The sequence below is a fragment of the Mixophyes fleayi genome, chromosome 5 (genome assembly GCF_038048845.1).
Source record: "Mixophyes fleayi isolate aMixFle1 chromosome 5, aMixFle1.hap1, whole genome shotgun sequence".
Classification (NCBI taxonomy): Eukaryota; Metazoa; Chordata; class Amphibia; order Anura; family Limnodynastidae; genus Mixophyes; species Mixophyes fleayi.
The window spans coordinates 241389981-241411533 of NC_134406.1; the positions used below are offsets into that span (position 1 = coordinate 241389981).

At 41.5% G+C, this 21553-nt stretch overlaps 1 protein-coding gene across 3 annotated transcripts in view; it reads left to right on the forward strand.

The window, feature by feature from the left end:
- Positions 1–15033, forward strand: part of LRRCC1 (leucine rich repeat and coiled-coil centrosomal protein 1) — a 32814-nt gene extending 17781 nt beyond the window's left edge. For all 3 annotated transcript variants that reach the window (XM_075213734.1, XM_075213733.1, XM_075213736.1), the window contains 8 exons: positions 137–338; positions 3359–3544; positions 4521–4695; positions 6688–6851; positions 8137–8345; positions 8449–8586; positions 12489–12624; positions 14673–15033. In XM_075213734.1, the coding sequence (XP_075069835.1) occupies positions 137–338; positions 3359–3544; positions 4521–4695; positions 6688–6851; positions 8137–8345; positions 8449–8586; positions 12489–12624; positions 14673–14795 (1333 nt within the window). In that variant the 3' untranslated portion in view covers positions 14796–15033. The remainder of the gene's footprint in view (positions 1–136; positions 339–3358; positions 3545–4520; positions 4696–6687; positions 6852–8136; positions 8346–8448; positions 8587–12488; positions 12625–14672) is intronic.
- The last annotated feature ends 6520 nt before the right edge of the window (positions 15034–21553 follow it).

Here is a 21553-nt window from a genome sequence, read left to right on the forward strand (position 1 = left end):
ATTGAATGTGTGGCCTTTTCGAAGGTTAGAGGGCCACCCATGCAGCCCGTGAAGTGCACCATCCTGCCCATCACTACACTACGTCTTACTGAACGGTAATTGCAACAATGTGAAAATGTGTCTTTATCATTGTTAGAAAGGAACTTGATACAAGAGTGTCGTTAAATGGGCCTGAATTCCAAGAAGCTGTGGCTAAGGAAGTGACCAAGGAAGAGCGTCACCATAATCAGCAGATAAAAGAATTCCAAGAGAAAATAAATGCAGTGACGCAACAGTATGTCGATCTGGAAGATGAGTTTCGTGCTGCTCTCATTATCGAAGCAGGGAGGTTTAAAGAGGTACTGCTATGTGGTGAATATGAAAGAAGTGTTTATATAGTTGTTTTATCCGGGTGATTTAATTAAACTGGCCAAAGCTTTTGTGGCGCCTCACATAATCAGAATAGAAAATCTGACCAGGTGGAAGGTGGAATCAGTTGCTGACCAGGAAGAATGTCGTTCCCCACTTACTGTTGTGTCTGGACATTTGGGGAGTATAACTGGATTGTTACCATTATGGGTATCATTTGCGGGAAGATCCAACTTGGTGTGATGTGCCTCCGGTTCAGTCATCGGAGACAGTCCGAGCCGATGTCCGGCCTGAAATGTTCACTCATTTTCCTTGTACACCATAGTGGTGTGTTGGTAAATGAGCGGAGGTTCCTTAACATAATAGGCGGTAATGTGCGCAGCTGGACATAACGGTGATGACCACATCACTCTGAATGGAGTCTCTCTCTTTGTGGAGGTTGTGCTACCTGTTTATTGGATCTTATTTTACTCACTAGGAAGATGAGCTTTAATGGTATCGGCAAATTTAGGATAACTCATCTATGTTTGTTATTCAGGGCTGTATTCATTTTTTTGCATTCATTTGGTTTTCCTTACATGACCCCTATCCCTGAAATACCACCTGTACTATGTACACTAGACTTCCTGGTGCCATGTTTGGTTTGCTAGAGCACAAGTTACAATGCAAACATTTGGGCAAATTGCATTCTTCACTGAATCTTCTTAGGTGAAACTATTTTAACACCACTTCTGCGGGGTACAAAATTAAATGGAATATTTCTACACATTTTAATGTAATATTACTGTTTATTTGCTGAATTTACCAGAGCAAAAAAGTAAAATGGCGAATGTAGCATGTGAAAAAGTTCTAGTTGTTCATTACTACTTGATTAACTTTGTTAGGCCTTAAATTAAACCAGGCACAAACCATTTCAGAGTTGAATAAGTACTCAGACCCAACTCTGAACAACCAGGAGCTCCTGTAAGCAGCTGATTGAGGATTGAATATAAAAGATAATGGACTGTTAGAAAGTAGAGGAAAACTATAAAAAGATATCTAAACACTTCCATCTTGACATTTCCACTGTCAGAAACATCATGAGGTAATGGAAATTTAAGGGAGCTGTTGACATCAAGGCAAGATCTGGTAGACTAATAGGAAGCCATGCAAAGCAGAACCCACGTGTCACTGCAAAGGACATAAATAATTCTCAGTGGTCCTGAAGTGAAAATCTGGAATTTGAAGTGACTTTACCATTTTCATGTGGACGCAGAATACACAAGAGTAGGTACGTCTACATTTTATAGCCACCGACAGCTAACATATTCGGTGGTAGTCATTACAGTGAATAAGAAAATACTGACAAGACTTACCCGGACATGCTAATTGCGAAGGCTCTCAATGTCGACATACTGCAAAGACAGACTGCTTGAAAAAGTGACAGCCAACAATTGCAAAAGAAGAACATCCCGGCACACAGATGTACGTCATGTTCCAGGATGTTCTTCTCTTGCAATTGTTTGTTGTCACTTTTTCAAGCAGTCTGTCTTTGCAGTATGTCAGCAGTGAGAGCCTTCGCAATTGGCCTGTTGGGGTTTCTTGTCGGGATTTTCTTATCTGCGTTCTCGTACCCCACCCAACATAATAACGCCTAGAAAATGTAAAGTGCGTGTCTCATTTACTTACAGTGCAAGCCATTACTCTAAGGCGGTCAGTGTACTGCAACATGAAAAGATTGGTTAACCCATTCCCGATGCTGGAGGCTTATTATTATTTTTATTATTATTATTGTTGTTTATTATTAATACAGTTGCGCATTTCTGCTACAGTCATCCAGATAAATTTAAGTACACTTAATTATAATTGCAGAGAACACAATAACTTAGTTAAATTATTTCAGGGACACGTGAGTGCAAGAGATGGCATCCTGCTAGAAATAGATTACAGTTGTCTGTATGAGTGAAGGCTATGAAGCATTTCAGTATCAGTGTAAGGAGCAGGACTTGGCATGAATGCTGCGGATTCCTGAGGCAGAATAGTGGAACGTGAAACTGATTTGTGTATTCGATCACATAGCAAGTGTAATTCACGCCAGCGTCTGTCTATGGTAATAACCGTTCTGCTTTTTCATTAACGTAGACATTATGTCAACTACTCAGAAGCATTATTCACATAAATGTATGTATAGATCTTAAATGCAGCTAAGCAGTGGCAGTGAAAATCACTTTCACCGGATAGAAATTCTCTGGGGCATTTTGCAGTTTTTATTGATATTGAAATATTTAAAGAGGTACTATGGTATTAATTGTGGTTCTTTAATGATAATTAGAAACCATATAAAACAAGTAGCTGCACAATATAATATTATAAAAGCACTGCTCTCTGATACATGAAGACTTTTTTTAAGTATCTACTACCTGTGGCTTAGGAAAGTGGTTTACAGATACTTGGCTCAACATCATTTATTTATCACACACACACACACACACATTTTTTTTTTTGTCAGCAGCCAATTTACCTACCAATGTGATTTTGGAGTGTGGGAGGAAACCAGGTCACCCCGGAGAAACCCACCCAAACACAGGGATAACATTCAAACTCCACACAGATAAGACCATCGTCGGGAACTTATGACCACAGCACTGTGAGGCAGAAGTGCTAACCACTAAGCCACCGTGCTGCCCACTAAGCCATCTTCAGCTTATACGCTTACTCCCTTTTTAGTCTTACCAGTTTGTTATGAAACACAATATGAAAGGTTGCTGTTGTTGTAGTTCTGTTTCACAACAACATAGCAGTTTGGTAATGTTATGGACATCTTTATGAAAGCTGTTCTACAGGGAACACTGTAGTAAGTGTTGCCCATAGCAACCAATCAATTTCTGAATGTTATTTTTCTAATACAGCTTAAAAAAATAAAAGCAAATATCTAATTAGGTGCCACACTGCCTTTTCTATGCAGGCTCAGCTGGTTTCATGCCCCCCATTGTGTAAAGGGGTGTTTGTAATCGCATTTTCATCGTAACAGGTTAAAGATGGCTTTGATAATGTCACAGCAGAGCTAGCAGAGCATAAGGAAGCCCTCTCTCGCAGCCGACTGAAAGAAAAGCAGTCGGCAAGTTTAATTCAAGAGCTCACTACCATGGTGAAGGAACAAAAGTCAAGGATAGCAGACCTCACCAAAGGAAAACAAGACACTACAAGTCATCTAAAAGTAGGTTTAGGTTTCTGGGTAAATTGATGATCAAAATGTTTATTTACATTTGTATGAAATGTTAACTGATCAAAGAATCGCTTAATATTTGGGAAATAAGGTTTTTATGTGAGCCTCCCTCTTGTTAGGGAATATGTGGGGGCCATTTCTTAATTCCCTGCCTCAGGAGAGAGCTGCCTGAGAATTTTGCAGTAGCTGTAGTTCTGTATTGGATAACTGGGTGTGTGCCAGTTACACTAGTAATCTTGTAGATGCCTCCACCCCAGGGGCGGATCTAGAAAACTGTTGTACCCGGGGCGATTTAGGCCCTGCCCCCTTTCTAACATCTTAGGCTGCACAGTATGTGCAGGTCCGTCCAGCCGTGTCAGGCAGGGACAGTGTGCTGCCCAGCTGCTCTGATTGTGTTTTAAACACAATCAGAGCAGCCGGGCAGCACACTGTCCCTGCCTGTCACGGCTGGACGGACCTGCACATAATGTGCAGCAAGTGTCTGCTAGGGGGGGCGATTGCCCCAATCGCCCCCCCTTCCCCCCTGGATCCGCCACTGCTCCACCCTCTTCCTTTTTGTGGCAGCACAAGTGTATCCTGCTCGGAAACTGCAGTAATAGAAGGACCCCATCATTTGACAGTAGTTTTGAAATCATCATCATTTATTTTTTTACATAGCGCCACTAATTCCGCAGCGCTGAACAGAGAACTAACTCACATCAGTCCCTGCCCCATTGGAGCTTACAGTCTAAATTCACACACACACACACACACACACACAGACTAGGGTCAATTTCCAACCAGTATATTGGAGCACCCAGAGAAAACCCACACAAACACGGGGAGAACACACACACACACACACACACACTCCACACATAAAACAAAATTGGTGTATACTTTATTTATACAGCACCAATAAAATAACTCGCCATTCTTGCTGTTTTACTTTGAACAATTTGTAATACTATGTTTGCTCTGTCTGTAGAACAAAATACGAAACCTGGAAATGGTGGGCGAAGAAGAAAAACGTAAAACTGTTAAAATTGAACTTCTGAAGCAAGAAAAATCCAAACTTATTTCACAGCTCACTGCCCAGGAGTCACTGATAGATGGATTAAGAGCCGAGAGGAAAATCTGGGGACAAGAGTTAACTCAGCAAGGTGAGATGATTACATTGGTTTGATCTGTTTCACAGATTTTTGAACTATTCCAAAGTGGAAGGCTCGGTGCTTTGTCCCTTGATTTGTTTCAATTCACGAATTCTCAAATATTCCACATGTTTGCAGACCCATATAAAGTAGCTCACTGTATGGTTACTGGGGGGGTTTTCTGTAAGTGAAGATAATCATTTTTTTTTTTTTAATAACCGGGGTATATTATCTCTCTAATTATGATATAGATCAGTAATTGGCTTCTGGATAAACCTGGCACTACAATGCTATTGGTCACTTTGCTTTGTATGGTGATTAAAGTGGAACCGTCGTATAAAAACTAAACAGATATGTGAAAACATCGCACTAGAAGCATTCTTTTTATATTGTCTTAAGTTTATTTCATATCCCTTTCTTTACTTTTCTATGCAAGTTTCTAATTGGTTCAAGGAGTTCACATATATTCACACAAACTGGTTCAAATCGCAAGTGCATTGTAGGAAGCAACGGCATTTAAGGGGAAGGATTCAAATTACATTTAGGACTCTTTGTTCTGATATAACCCACCTTTTTCTTAAAGCCTTCCAGTCTCCCACTTAATTTCCTACCTTTTTTTCTACCTCTTCCCCTTCATTCCCCTTCCCTTATCCTTATCTCTCCCTCTCTCCCCCTTGTCTCTCTGTCTGTCTACCCCACCCCTTAGATTGTACGCTCCTCTGAGCAGGGTCATCTCTCCTCCTGTCCTCACCACTCTTAACTCGGCTCTCCAGCTACCTAGCCCTCCTCCTCGAGGACCCTCTTTCCCCCCCCCCCCCCCCCTCACTCCTTCCTCTCCCCTCTAGGGGTTTCCCTGTCATCCGGGCCCTCCCTCTCGGGCACAGCCGTATGCAGGACCTTCCCCTCTCCCCTCCACCGCCCCTCTAGCTGTGCTTTGAGCTCACCGAGTTATTGTGCTTATTGTTTACTGTACTGTGCTTTCTCACCTTGTATTGTAGCTTTGTTTGTCTCTGTACGGCGCTACGGACACCTAGTGGCGCCCTATAAATAAAAATTAATAATAATAATACAAGAGCCCCAGTGTTCCGTTGTTGGCACAGAGTAGTGAAATGTGTAATATGAATGTATTCATTATAATGTAGCACAGTGCAGAAAACGGAGAGCTGACACCTCAGAGGTGATTAAGGATTTTAGGGCAGTGGGGAGAGAAGGGGCAGCAACAGGCTTCACCATAATGATGATTAATATCAACTCTATGATTGCACAACTCCCCCCCCCCCCCCAACATCCGCCCGACACTTCATTCAGACAGGCCCCTGACAGATGGAAGTGCAAGGTGACAGTTGTGGAGGAAACAGTGTCAATGATCTGCTCTCTACTACATATTTGGCTTGATACATAGATCCACTTAGACTTCACTTAAACCTAAATATGTAATATAAATGTATTTATTAAAATCGACTACACCTGTCCTACCCCCCCACAACCTAGGTTTTCTTTTTGCATTCAGACGGCAGATTTTTGCTTTGAGGTCTCTGTATATATTACAGTAATTTGATGACTGACCATCGTTGTGTGTCATAACCTTTAAAACACCTTCAGAGATATGCAAACAAAGTGAATTGCAGCTGCACAATTCCAGGACAATAGAGAGGAGTGCGTTTATAATAAAAATCGGTTGGGAAAATGCTAATTGACAAAAAAAAATATATATTGGACACCTCACACCTTACATTAGGAAAATTGATTATTTATAATAATTGTGGGGGAAAACTCTGCAATATGAGAAAATATGAACTCCTTGATTAAACAGCCAATCCCCACATTTAAAGTGTCAATTATGTACTATCAAAGCAGCCATCTTGTGGGCTGTACCATGAGAATATACAGCTTTCATTTCTCTAGAAACCTGTAACACAGTGAGGCCCTGGCTGTAGTATTATGAATATTAGATCACTCTTTTTAAGCAAAAATATCTCACATAAGTAATGTCATATTTTGTAGGCATCTCTCTAGCCCAGGACAGAGGAAGGCTTGATGCCAAAATTGAAGTACTTTCCACAGAGATCGAAACGTTGAAAAAGCAAAATGAACGAGACAACGATGCACTAAGAATTAAAACTAAAATGGTCGATGATCAGACTGAAACCATCAGGAAATTGAAAGAAGTACGTAGTATTTCTCAAGCACTTATGAATCTCTAATGATTTTGTATTTTGTAAGTGGCATCCTAAAGGGGGTTTTTTTCCACTTTATTTAATAAGTTTAGTAAATTCCCACCATTCCCAATAATAGTACTTTGGTACGGCCTTCAGTGATAATAAGTAACATCTCACAAGGCGGCTATAAGGCTTTCAGATAGAGCCGCTGTGTACCAAGGGATTGACCTCAACCAAAGTGCTGCTGTTTGGAAGAGATTGGATTTATGAAGATTGTTAAATTCCTTTAACTACATACATATTTTAATGATATTTGTTTTAGGAAACTGTCAGGATATATTACCTTTCTATTTTGCTAGTTTACAGGTCAACTAAACCCAAAGAATTGAAATGTCCATGTACTGAAGTAGATTATATCAATCTTACCCCAAGGAGTATATTTGCTAAACTGCGGGTTTGAAAAAGTGAAGATGTTGCCTATAGCAACTAATCAGATTTTAGCTTTCATTTATTTAGTACTTTCTACAAAATGACAGCTAGAATCTGATTGGTTGCTATAGGCAACATCTCCACGTTTTCATACTTTAGTAAATCTATCCCCAAGTCTCAATTGCAGATGTGTTATAAAGCAGATAGTTCATCCATCCTCTATCACAAACACTAAACATATCGTTCAGATCAGACAAATCATACAAATGCATAGCATGTACCTTTTGCTTGCTGTGATATCCTGGGCAGCCCATGTGTATGAATCAACTAATCTACAGACTATTTTGTTACTTTGGAGGTTAGCAAATCACACAGGCTCTGGTTACCAATACCTAAGATTGATACATGGTAAATTAGAAGCACTGTCCTTTAAGCAGTTTTTAATGTCTGCTCTCATCTCTGCACATATCTGGCTAAATATGAGATATCGGCACATCAGTTATGTCATTAACATTATGTATTTCAGTAATGCACACGTTCTGATGTAGAAATGCCCCAAGATGGCTTTACTTGTTCTTTTATGTTCAATTTTTAGAGGTCCTGAACTTATTTTGCAAATGTGTCATGTGATAGAAATAAAGGTTGCACTTAATATTTTGAAACTCCTTTTATTACTTGCTAAATCTGCCTCCTCCCCCCACTAGGATCAGTAGTAGGGAAGGGATACAGGTAAATTCAGGAATAGACAGATAACCATTAATACTCCTTTCTGTAACTCATTGCTAGCCCACAATAATAGGAAAGGATTGATAAGCTGATTAAGTTAAGCATGGACTGCTAATGTCTTTACACTTTGTGTTGTCAGGGACTGCAGGACAGAGATGAACGCATCAGAAAACTGCGTGCAGAAAATCTGGAGCTTGAGAAGGCAGTTAGAGAACAGAACGATGAAAGAGGGATACAACTGCAGGAACTAAAAGAGAAGTTGGAAAGGCAGACAGAGAGGAAGGAGGAAATCAAGCTACAGCTAGAAGAGAGAGACACTGAGTTGGAAGATGTGAAGAAAGCTTACAAGTAATTAAGCAGCCTCTAGTGCAGAGGTTTTACTAAATGTAGCTTTTTGCTGTTTGATGTTGAATCTGGGCTCATATCAGGCATTTGCTTGTTCTATTCATAGTGCAATGAATACGAAGTGGCGGGATAAAGCGGAATTACTAAACCAGCTTGAAACACAAGTCAGGCAGATGAAAGAGAATTTTGATGCCAAGGAGAAGAAGCTGATTGATGAGAAAGACAAAAGCCTTCAAACCCAGAAGTGAGTGGAAAACTATTTTGGTTATAAGGAATTTGAATCATATCTTTTTTTTTTTTTTTAAATCTTAATGCTTAGTAACCCTTTTCATGGATAATAGCTGTCTCACACATATGATTGCCACTCAACAAGTGCAGCAAAATGGAACTGCTTGATGCCTTCAGAATTAGTTATATTCAATTATACATATATAAATAAAAGCATATTATTTATTTACAGTTATTTATATAGTGCATACATATTACACTGTATTATACAGAGAATATTTAATCATTCACATGAGTCCCTGCCCCAGTGGGGTCACTCTCACACACAATCTCTAACACTTCATCAGCAGCTAGTTAACCTGCCAGTATGTCTTTGCATGTTCTCCCAGTATTTGATTGATTGGGTTTCCTCCCATACTCCAAACTGTGTTCGGAAGCACTATGAGGCAGCGATGCTAACCACTGTGCCAATATAAGCCATTAATTAAACTTATAATAAGAACTAATGATCAAAATATGTACGTAAATTAAGGACTGTTCTATAGAACTTAAACTCTGCAACAATATTGCAAGATATACAGACATGAGTAGAAGGGAATGAAATGCTTCACAAAACATTATTATTATTATTATCTTTTAGTTTTAAGGCGCCACAAGATTTCTGCAGAGCTGTACAAGTACAAGCAGTAGACCATACAGGGTGAAACAGTACAGAACAATAAACAAATACAAAGACTCTAAATGCTCCAAGCATAGCTAGTATAGAGAAGATGGAGCAGAAGAATAGGTATAGAGACAGGAGGGAAGAGGGCCCTGCTCGTAAGAGCTTACATTCTTAAGGGAGGGCAAACAGACAGGAGGCACAATGGGTAGTCAGTGGAGAGTATCAAGTGCAAGTGGCGCTAGTAAGGAGATGGGGTAAGAGAGAGGTGGAGAGATGGGTAGGTGGATGGCTGGTAGGCTTTGAGGAACAGATGAGTGTTAAGTGCCCGTTTGAAGGTGCACAGATAAAGGGACAGTCGGATAGAAGGTGGAATGTCATTCCAGTAAAGGGGGTAGCCCCGGAGAAATCTTGAATTCTGGAGTGGGATGAGGTGATCAGAGAGGAAGTGAGGCGACGGTCATTGGCCGATCACAGGGAATGGGATGGAGTGTGAATGGAGATGTATGGGGCAGTGGAGTGGGAGAAGGCCTTATAGGTGAGGGTGAGGAGTTTGAAGAGGATTCTGAAGGGGAAAGGGAACCAGTGTAAGGCCAAATAGAGGGGAGGCCGAAGAAGAGCAGTGTGAGAAGAAGAGCAGTGTGAAAAGAAGAGAAGTCTCACAGCCGCATTGAGTATAGAACAATGGGAGGCAAGGTGAGAGCAGGGGATACCAGTGAGGTTACAGTATTCAAGACTGGAAATGATGAGTGCATAGATAATAGTTTTGGTGGCGTCCTGGGATAAGAAGCGCCGGATGCAGCGATGTTGTGTAATTGGAAGCGTCAGGATTAGGCAAGAGATTGAATGTGGGGGCAAAAGAAAGGGAGGAGTAGAGATTGACACCAAGTCAGTGGAATTGGGGAACAGATGAGATGGTGATGTTGTTAACAGTGATGGGGAGGTCAATGTGGGATGAAGATCTAGAAGGAGGGAAGACGATGCGTTCAGTTTTGGAAATATTAATTTTGAGAAAACATGAGAACACCCAAGAGGAGATGACGGAAAGACAGTCAGATACACAAGAGAATTTGGTGGGAAGATCAAGGGAAGAGATGTATGGTTGAATGTCATTGGCATAAACGTCATATTGGAGACCAAAGGAAGTGATGAGATCACCCAGAGAGGTAGTGTACAGTGAAAAGAGAAGGGGACACCTACAGGGAGGGCAGGGGAGGAGGAATAAGCCAGAGGTGGATACAGAGATGGAGTGGTTGGCGAGGTATGAAGTAAACCATGTGAGGACAGAGCCATAGAGAAGGAAGGGTCTGCAGCATGAGGGGGTGGTCCATGGTGTCAAAGGCCCACAGACAGATCAAGGAGGATGAACAGGGAGAAGTGACCCCTGGATTTAGCCAAGAGAAGATCATTAGTAACTTTGTCCAGGGCGGTGTTAGTTGAGTGGAGGGGGCGGAAGCCGGATTGGAGAGGGTCAAGGAGGGAGTTGTCCTGGGGTGTCTGGTGAGGCAGTTGCAGACAAGCTGCTCAGGTAGTTTAGAGGCATAGAGGAGAAGTAAGATGGGAGTAGTTGGTTAGTGAGGTGGGGTAAAGATTGGGTTTTTTGAGAATGGGAGAAATAAGGGCTTGTTTAAAGGAGGAGGAGACGATACCAGAGAAGAGTGACAAGTTGAAAAGGTGTGCGAAGTCGGAGCAGGCAGTGGGGAGAGGGAGCGAAGGAGGTGAGAGGGGATGGGATCCAGATGGCAGGTAGATGGGGGTGAGATTCTAGCAGCAGAGAATACCGGAGTAAAGGATGTGAAATGATACTTTAATTCGTAACTACTATGGTTATTACTTGCAAGCAATTTACTGTACAACATTAGGAACTTATCCATCAAACTGAACAGCAACTGATACATGAAGTGAGCCTGTTGGTATATAGGGCAGTAGTGTTCATTTATGTATTTTGAACTGTTCTATATATGCATTTACTGTATTTAGGTTTGTTCTGGCCAGAACTATATATAGCTATGGTTTATGTGTGAATTAAAGTATAATTTCACATCCTTTACTCCGGTATTCTCTGCTGCTAGAACCATAACCATTTACTATTGTTTCTATTGAGGTTGTTGGAGGATGGTGGAGTGATGAGGGTGGCAGGAAAATGATGTCGAGCCTGATGGCCTTATTTTGGAGGAGATAAAGGAGGCAAAGTCGGCAGCAGAGAGGGAGAGTGTGATAGGAGGAGGGGGGAGAGAGGAGAGATTAAAAGTGGCAAGGATTGGAGGACTGAGATGAAAAGAGGGACTTAAAGAAGGATTGTTTAGTGAGGGAGAGGGCAGAGCTGTAGGACGAGATGATAAATGTGAAATGAAGGAAGGCAGGCAGCAAGAGTTCCATTGAGTGTGGCCAAAGGAGGAAGAAAGGATGAGAAGTTTGATGGAGGGAAGGGTAGAGGGAAAACCAGGTTTGGAAGTGGGGCCAGGGGGGCAGTAAATTACTGATACCCGGAGGTGGATGGAGGAGAAGAGACTGATTAGACTGGACGTCAAAGGAAAAGAGAGGGAAGGACGGCACAATGGGAATGACCCGAAAAGTACAGTTAGGGGAAAGGAGGATGCCCACTCCACCTCCTGGACGTTCATCCGGTCTGGTGGCGTGGGTGAAGGAGAGGCCCCATGGGAGAGAGCTGAGGGAGAAGTGGAATCAGTGGAAGAGAGCCAAGTTTCGGTGATGGCAGGGAGGTTAAGAGATTTGGAGATGAAGAGATCATGGACAGCGGGCAGGTTATTATGGACGGATCTGGAGTTCCAAAGGGCACAGGAAAGGGGAGGGAGGGGAGAGATGGATGAGATTAGCAGGGTTGCTAGAGTGTGAGGGAGGGTTGAGGTTGGGTCGGGGAAAGGGTTGAGGATGGGTATAGGACTGGAGCGAGGAGGCATGGTGAAAGACTGGGAGAGGAGGGAGAATAGAGGGGAGGGCAGGGCGTGGATGTGAGAGTGGACTGGGATTGTGGAAGGGCCATGTGAAAGAAAAAGAATGGGAGGAAAGTCAGGTAGTGACAAGGTAGTAATTAATCAGTAAGTGACTGTGAAGTTGATACCCACAAGCTTTGTATTCATACATACATTTAATAAAAAATATATTTCCTTTATTGGGAATAGTGTAGGTTAATATACTAAACAATACAGAAACCAGATCCAACTTGACTTTCTGGGGGCTTGGAATGTGAGTGGAGACAATTAACCTTTCATTTCTGCAAATGTCTCGCTTCTCAGAGTTATAATGGAAAAACTTCATTCTGTGGATGACGCATTTAGAAGACAGTTGGAATCTATTCTTGCTGCTCACCAGGCTGAGATCATTAAGGTGGCAACGGAGAAGCAAAAGGAAATAGAAGCAGCCAATGAAAAAGTAAGTGTTTACTTATCTGTGTCCTGGAAACGTGAATTGTGTTCGCTCACTGTACATTTGCTTTCTTAATGAATAGGAAATTACATTGTTTTGCTGAACATGGACGTATAAAACAGAGCTCAAATTTGCCTTTATACTCTGATTACTTATCTCTTAACTTCATTTATGGGAGAACACCGTGCTCATCCCCAGGACAGCAGTGGTGTACCAGTCAGGGGAGGGCTGGCAAATTTTAGCCCGGGTGACAAGACTCGACTCAACAGCCTGTTTTCAATGAAAAAAAATGCAGGTGGCCCAGTTATCCAGCCCAACATAGCCCACTATGGGACAGGCTCATATGTCCGTCCGTCCCCCAGCCTAGCCTGCCTCTGGTACCAGTCAATGTGCCCTTAGCCATAAAGTTTGTTTATAAACTTGTATGCAAAATGTGGCACTGTTAGACAAAAGTACAATTCACTGAATCTTTAAGTGGAAAGACGTTAACCTCTGTAAGGTAAAAGTTACATATTACTGGACATTTTAATGCATAATTAATATTTAAAAACATAAATAAAACAATGAATGTATAGGAGTTTGGGTATTTTTATATTTAATTGTATGTACCATCAAGTTACAGCGACAAACCTTCAGTCTCCTCTTTCCCAAGAAGACAGCAAGTCCTTGAAATTTTAGATAATAAACAAGGGTCCTTGAAGACAAGATGCTGAACAAGGCATGTGGGGGGTTGGTGTGTAGATAAAGAAAACCACAATAAAAGTGCAGTGGGACACTAATCGCATGTGCTTCCTTCTGCAGTCCTTGACTGCAGGAGGAAGCAGAGGGATGACTGGAAGAGAGAGTAGAGGTATCCTAAAAGAAAGCAAGAATCCCCCCCCTTATGTACCTAATCTGCTGACGGCCAACACGTATGCAGTGACTGCAGGTGGTTGAAGTCACACTGTCCTCACCTATTTTTGGCACTGGGGAGTGCTGGTTGGCAAAGCAGACTGGGGTCCAGGCTTGAAGGGAAAGAGAGAACTTACTGTCCGCCTGCCTTGGATTGGTATCACCGGAGACAACATTCTTGCCTCACTGCATGCACATGAAGGCGACAATTTTAAGAGTATTGGAAAGATGCACACATTTATTAAAGTTGGTCAAAGCATATTACACTTACCACACTTAAAGCAGAAGGATTGCATGATTGTCAGTGCTACTGTCTTGTCCCAAGTAAAGTTGTATATATTGGTTGTTAGTGATGGTGTCTATAGCTATGTTTTTGTGCTGCACTTGCTGTGTCAGATTGCATATAAAAGGCCATTCATGTATCTGCCCAAACAACCAGATTGCAAGGTCAAAGGGACATCCAAGTCAGCTTATAATCTCCCACATGCCATGATTGGGGGTCAGCGGCCTGATTTTCAACTTAGAGCAATCACTTCAGTGGACCAGGCACAACAAAATATTTGGCCAAAGATATGTACATATTTTTGCACATAATAAACCAACCAAAGAACCCACGAAGGGGAAGATTTAATTGCTCTGGCCACCAACTCAATGTCTGGCTGTGCACATTGGGGTCATGAGTTTGATTCCCGAACAAGGCCTTATTAGTGTGAAGTTTGTATGTTCTCCCCGTGGGTTTCCTCCTGGTGCTTCGGTTTCCTCCCACACACCAAAAACATACTAGTAGGTTAATTGACTTTTATGAAACTTGACCCTAGTGTGTGTATATATGTTCGGGAATTTAGACTGTAAGCTCCAATGGGGCAGGGACTGATGTGAGTGAGTTCTCTGTACAGCGCTGCGGAATTATTGGCGCTATATAAATAGATGAGGATGATTGCCGGCCAATACGGTAAGGAATTTTTGCTCATTTTCTCCTCTTATCTGTATGGGACGTGAGGGACAATGAGCGGGGATTTAAGTAAAAACATTGAGGTAATGTGTCTCCACTGACTGTTCCGGAGATACATTGCGGCACCTTGCACCAAATTGAATCTGCCCCTATGTGTAGTAAAGTGCATAGAAAGGCAACAACCTCATTTCTATCTCTCTTTACATTACAGGTTTACCAAGTAGAAGAGGAGATGCGACAACTCTTGCAAGAAACGGCTAACAGCAAAAAAGCCACGGAGGAAAAGATAAAACGTCTTACCAGGGCTTTAAGCGATATTGAGCAAGATTTGTAACTCTCTTCCGTATTAGGTGAAGATAATGTCTTGCAAAAACAATTGCACAGATTTTTGAGTTGCATCTGTTTATAGGTGTTTTGGTAGCTTAGGTAACCTGCAACTCACTGAAGAGTTCTCAAGTATCTATAATGATATTTTTTTACAAATTGTGTTTATAAATTATAACCATATCTTATTTTACCATGTACATATTCACATGAGGAAATGTTTGTAATAAACATTATTTGCACTAAAAGCATAGCATTCTTTTTAAACAGCACCTGTCACCTACACAGCTATTTTGTGGTCTGAACCATTATTCATGATAAACGCAGCCTATTAGTTCTGTACCTCAGTGATGTCACTGGTTTCTGAGGAAATGATAGGCTGTATCCTCAATGATGTCACTGGTTTCTGAGGAAATGATAGGCTGTATCCTCAGTGATGTCACTGGTTCTGTGGAATTGATAGGCTGAATTCTCAGTGATGTCACTGGTTTCTGAGGAAATGATAGGCTGAATTCTCAGTGATGTCACTGGTTCTGTGGAATTGATAGGCTGAATTCTCAACGATGTCAGATATATTACAAGATGACTTCTTCCACTGTGTGCAGGTGATACATTAAATGTACTTTCATTTCCATCCAGTCATAGTAAATTAAATCCATTTACAGAGAAACTGTCAATCGCATTTATTATTATTATATTCTGTGGTTTCCTTCCTCACAGGAGAAAAACCGCTGCAGTTAGTGATTTATTTATTTTTATTTTTAATTCACATTAGTGACTACTGATGGTTAGGTTTAAAAAAATCTACAATCTCTACATAGTAATGTGCAGTAAATTATTAGTGACAGTGAAACATACTGATAAATAGCGGTTTCAAGACAGCCACAAATACCTGCTCATTTTCTGTTACTAGTTCATTGGAAATGTTCTTACTTTTCTCACCAAATTGGTTTTAAAACTTTGGTACCTGTATCCTAAGAGGTATTTTAATGTGTAGCAAAAAATATTTTTTTATTATTATTGAAAGAGGTATTTTAAATAGATGTAGGGGGGTGTGTCTAGACACACAGTTCTTACTGTACCAGGCATGATGTGTCGCAAGTAGTTTAGAGGTGACAAGAGAAATGCTTTGAAACACATTAAAGATTCCATTCCCAATGTCAACTAAATGCAAATAGTTAGCTAATATTTCCCAGGTTTATACATCTAGGTTTAGACTTAAGCAAATGTACCTCATTATTAATGTTTTCCTCAATATGTACGGTTTATAAGAAGGCTCTTACTACATTACTAGTAATGATTCCTGTGCTTTCCAAAACTAAGGAGGGGGGGGATTCAATTGCACGCACATTGCCGGCAATTATAGTAGAAATTGACGATCATTTTTCTTCGCACCCCTACACCTAGGGCTATTTGGAGGAAAATAGGAGGGTCCCCACGCTGTTTGTCCCCCTGAACCGTAGGAGAGGGGGTCTACTTTTTTTTTTTTTTTGCGGACCCCAACTCCCTAGGGAAAACAGCTCCGTGCTGACCAGCCTGGGGCTGGTTGGCATCATGGCATGGGGACCCTGTGCAGCGGGTTCCCCTGCTATGGCACCACCAGCTCCAGCTGGCTAAGCCGAGGGCTGGTTAGATGACAATCAGGAGGAACCTATGCTGTTTGTCCCCCTGATTTTCCTTTGACCGGCACTAGGATTAATATGACGAGGGGGGGATCAAGCTTTTTAAAACAAAAAACAACTATTTATTGTTATCTTTACTGCTGGCGGGTCCAGAGGATGTACAGGGTGATTCAAAAGTCGCAGTACACCCTTTTATTTCAAAAACTCCACAGGAAATTGGGAAACCTGAATACTCCAGTAAGGTATTGGTGACGTGGTCTATCTTTTACGGTATGTACCAAACATGGGCGCCATATTGAAATCGGCCAATCGGCCCAATTCCTGTAGAGTTTTTGAAATAAAAGGGTGTACTGTACTTTTGAATCACCCTGTATATCCTCCGGACCTACTCACATTGTTGTTTTAATGCCGGAATTGTGACCGTCGGCAATCACAATATTGGTATTTTATTCGTGACAGTGAAATTTACATGACTCTATTTTGCCTGTCGACATTTTCGTGTCTGTCATATTTCCGTCAGTATTTCTACCATCTACTATCGATTTTAAGAAGCAACACAAAAACCATTGAGCCAAATTTTGAATTATGAGTAAATCCAGTTATAATGTGCGATTCTGCACCTTGGCAAGACCATGTTGCATTGTGGTGGGGTGAGGGCAATATTAAAATAACGCTGCCCAGTACTTGCGTTCTGCTTTTAAGAGCAGGCCGTATATTCCCTGCATGCAAAAGTCAACTGCACCCCTTGCATCTCAAAATACATAAGTCAAGGGGCACATTTGTGTTTGCTGCAATCTAAATGAAGCCCATTGTTTTTTCAATTATAGTGTACCTTTAAACAAAGAGAATTGCCAGTAAAAGTTGTGCCTTTTAGGATTAGTACATAAGATGCTAATATGATTTTCATCTGAATCACTAATAGACATCCATGATTGTAGTTTATTTTAAGTTAAGAAACATACAGGATTATTCCAGTGCTGATCTTTACGCTTGTTCCTGTGGTGTAGCCAAAGAGCTGTTCTAGAGCTCTCCAGATGATATTCCATTCATGTGGCACAATAGATTAAACTGGCAGAAGACATCATGCTGTTGATATATGGTGCTGTGCAATTTTTGTATTTCCCATTCTGCATGATGCAGGAACTTGTAATTACCTGTGGAGAACTCATTTCAATGAATCTTACAGCCTGCTGAGCCACTAATAAAGGAGAAGTTTTGCTTAATACACAATGTCCACTTTCTTTTAGTTAAGAGCATTGCTTTGCATGTAAATTCATTCAATTATTTTTAAGGTCAATCCTGTTAAAAGAGAACTGTTTGCCTAACCTTTCCAATGGAAAAGACTATACCAGAAACTAGCAGTACAGTCGTGGCCAAAAGGTTTGAGAATGACACAAATATTATTTTTCACAAAGTCTGCTGCCTCACCTTTTATGATGGCAATTTGCATATACTCCAGAATGTCCTGAAGAGTGATCAGATGAATTGCAATTAATTTCAAAGTCCCTCTTTACAATGAACTTTATCCCAAAAACAATATTTCCACTGCATTTCAGCCCTGCCACAAAGGGACCAGCTGACATCAAGTCAGTGATTATCTCATTTACACAGGTGAGTGTTGACGAGGACAAGGCTGGAGATCACTCGGTCATGTTCGAATAACAGACTGGAAGCTTTAAAAGGAAGAGGTGGTGCTTGAAATAATTGTTCTTCCTCTGTTAACCATGGTTATCTGCAAGGAAATGTGCAGTCATCATTGCTTTGCACAAAAAGGGCTTCACAGGCAAGGATATTGCTGCTAGTAAGATTGCACCTAAATCAACCATTTATCGGGTCATTAAGAACTTCAAGGAGAGAGGTTCAATAGTGAAGAAGGATTCAGGGCACCCAAGAACATCCAGCTAGCGCCAGGACCATCTCCTAAAGTTGATTCAGCTGTGGGATCGGGGCACCACCAGTGCAGAGCTTGCTCAAGAATGGCAGCAGGCAGCTGTGAGTGCATCTGCATGCACAGTGATGCAAAGACTTTTGAAGGATAGTCTGGTGTCAAGAAAGCCAGCACGAAAAACTTCACTCCAGAAAAAACATCAGGTACAGACTGATATTCTGCAACAGGTACAGGGGAGAGGACTGGGGTAAAGTCATTTTCTCTGATGAATCCCCTTTTAGATTGTTTGGGACATCTGGAAAAAATGCTTGTCCAGAGAAGGAAAGATGAGCGCTACCATCAGTCCTGTGTCATGCCAACAGTAAAGCATCATGAGACCATTCATGTGTGGGGTTGCTTCTCAGCCAAATGAGTGGGCTCATTCACAATTTTGCCTGAGAACACAGCCATGAATAAAGAATGGTACCAAAACGTTCTCCAAGAGCTATTTCTCCCAATCATCCAAGAACAGTTTGGTGACTAACCATGCCTTTTCCAGCATGATAGAGCACCTTGCCATAAGTCAAAAGTGATAACGAAGTGGCTTGGGGATCAAAACATCGAAATTTTGGGTCCATGGCCAGGAAACTCCCATCGAGAACTTGTGGACAATCCTCAAGAGGCGGGTGGACAAACAAAAACCAACAAATTCTGGCAAACTCCAAGCATTGTTTGGCAAGAATCGGCGGCCATCAGTCAGTATGTGGTGAAATGCAGAGGTCTTCAAAAAGAAGGGTCAACACTGCAAATATTGACTCACATAAACTTAATGTAATTGTCAATAAAAGCCTTTGACACTTACGAAATGCTTGTAATTTTATTTCAGTATACTATAGCAACATCTGACAAAAAGGTCCAAAAACATTGAAGCAGCATAGTATGTGTAAACCAATACTTGTCATTCTCAAAACTTTTGGCCATGAATGTATGCTTCTTGAGTACACCAGGACCTACATTGATTGAGTGTAACAGATGGGTTACCTGTGCAATAATAAAATCTTTCTTTTGTTCTCCACCATGAGTGCTATATACATTATATGGACAAAAGTATTCGGACACTTGACATTACACCAACAGGAACTGTAATGACATTGTATTCAAATACATATACTTTAATATGGAGTTGGTCCCCCTTTTGCAGCGATAACAGCTTCCATTGTTCTTGGAAGGCTTTCCACAAGATGTTGGAGTGTTTCGATGGGAATATGTGCCAATTCATTCTGTTAGAGCATTTATGAGGTTAGACACTGATGTTGTTCAAGAAGTCCTGCCTCGCAATCTCAATTCCAGTTCATCCCAAAAGTGTTCCATGGGGTTGAGGTCAGGGCTCTGCAAACCATGCAAGTTCTTCCACACCAAAATCATCAAACCATGTCTTTGTAGCCCTTGCTTTGTGCACTGGGGCACAGTCATATTGGAATAGAAAAGGGCCTTCCCCACACTGTTGCCACAAAGTTGGAAGCATAGCATTGTCCAAAATGACTTGGTATGCTGAAGCATTAAGATTGCTCTTCACTGGAGATAAGGGGCCTAAAACCCTGAAAAACAGACCAATAACATTATCTCCCCTCCACCAAACTCCAGAGTTGGCATACTGCAGTCAGGCAGGTAACGTTCTCCCAGCATCTGCCAAACACAGACTTGCCCATCTGACTGCCAAACAGAGAAGCGTGATTCGTCACTCCACATAACACGTTTCCACTGCTCCACAGTCCAGTGTTGGTGTGCTTTACACCACTCCATCCGACACTTGCTATTGGTCTTGGTGATGTGATGTCCATCAAGCTCCCGCCACACAGTTTTTGTGCTTACATTAATGCCAGTGGAAGTTTGGAACTCTTTAGCTATGAAATCAGCAGAGCATTGGTATCTTTTACGTACCATGTGCTTTAGCAGTCGTTGACCCCGCTCTGTGATTTTATGTGGTCTTCCGCTTCGTAGCTGAGTTGCTGTTGTTTCTAAACGCTTCCACTTTCTAATAATATCACTTAGAGCTGACTGTGAAATATCCAGCAGGGATGGAATTTCACGAACTGTCTTTTCGCAAAGGTGGCATCCTATCACAGTACCAGCTTGAAGCCAGTGAGCTCTTCAGAACGATCCATTTTATATCACAAATGTTTGCAAATGGAGACTGGCTGGCTAGGTGCTTGATTTTATACAATGGTGCTTATCTGCACTCCCAATGCTTGTTTTCTCATTGCTGTGAGAAAGCTGTACTAAAATTAGTTCACTTGTTGCATGCCTGTGATTTCTACCATGCAGCAAGTATGTGAAGTAATTGCACTGCAGACATACATCATGTGTAATTCTACAGACATACAGTGTAGTTCTAGATTTACATAGCCAATCTAGCTGATTACTTACACAACCTGGATTGCATTATATAATATAACAAGTTAACCCGTGCATGATACTCATGCATTCTAGTCAAATTAAGCTACTTAAGGTCTTAAAAAAGTTTTTGTCATGCATTTGGGCCTAGCCCAGGCCTCCTCAGGGGAAGAGCGTTACTTCCCGACGCAAGCACCCTTTTTAATGTGTGTTCATGAAGTAAAATTACCTCACGAAAATGAGTTTGAGCCCTCAACTCGTAAATTTAGCCTTTACTACCCCTCCCACGGGGGGAAGGTGGGATGATGGAAGTTAACTGACTTCACTATTTTAATTTTTTTGTCAAATAATGTCAGTATACCAAATTTCAGGTCAATTGGATGAGCCCTTTCTGAGAAAACAGTTTTTTCCACACACACACACTAACACACGCCGCTAGGCTTTTATTTTTATATATTAGATAATGCTAAGAATTTAGTAGGTCAGTGTATAACTCCGCCCAGCAGGTGGCGCTGCAGTTTGTTTGTTTTTTTCCACACACAGACTAACATACGCCGCTAAGCTTATATATATTAGATGATTGTGAATTGACTATATAGAGAAACCTCACTGAAGGTCAGAAGGTGGGGGTTTTGGCCAGGACTTTGAAAGAAAAAGCTGTCTGCAATTTCAGATAAATAAAAATGGTGACTCCCACACAGTGGCTCAAGTAGACTTTCCGGAAGAAATATGCTGGGCACTATTTGTAGCTCAGAAAATGAGGCTGTGACTTGAACTTTGGGAGCCAGCCATACACTGCACAGAAATACCCCAATTGCCAGCCATACATTTCCCAGAAATACCCCCAGTGGTAGGTATACACAGCTAAAAATACCCCAATTGCCA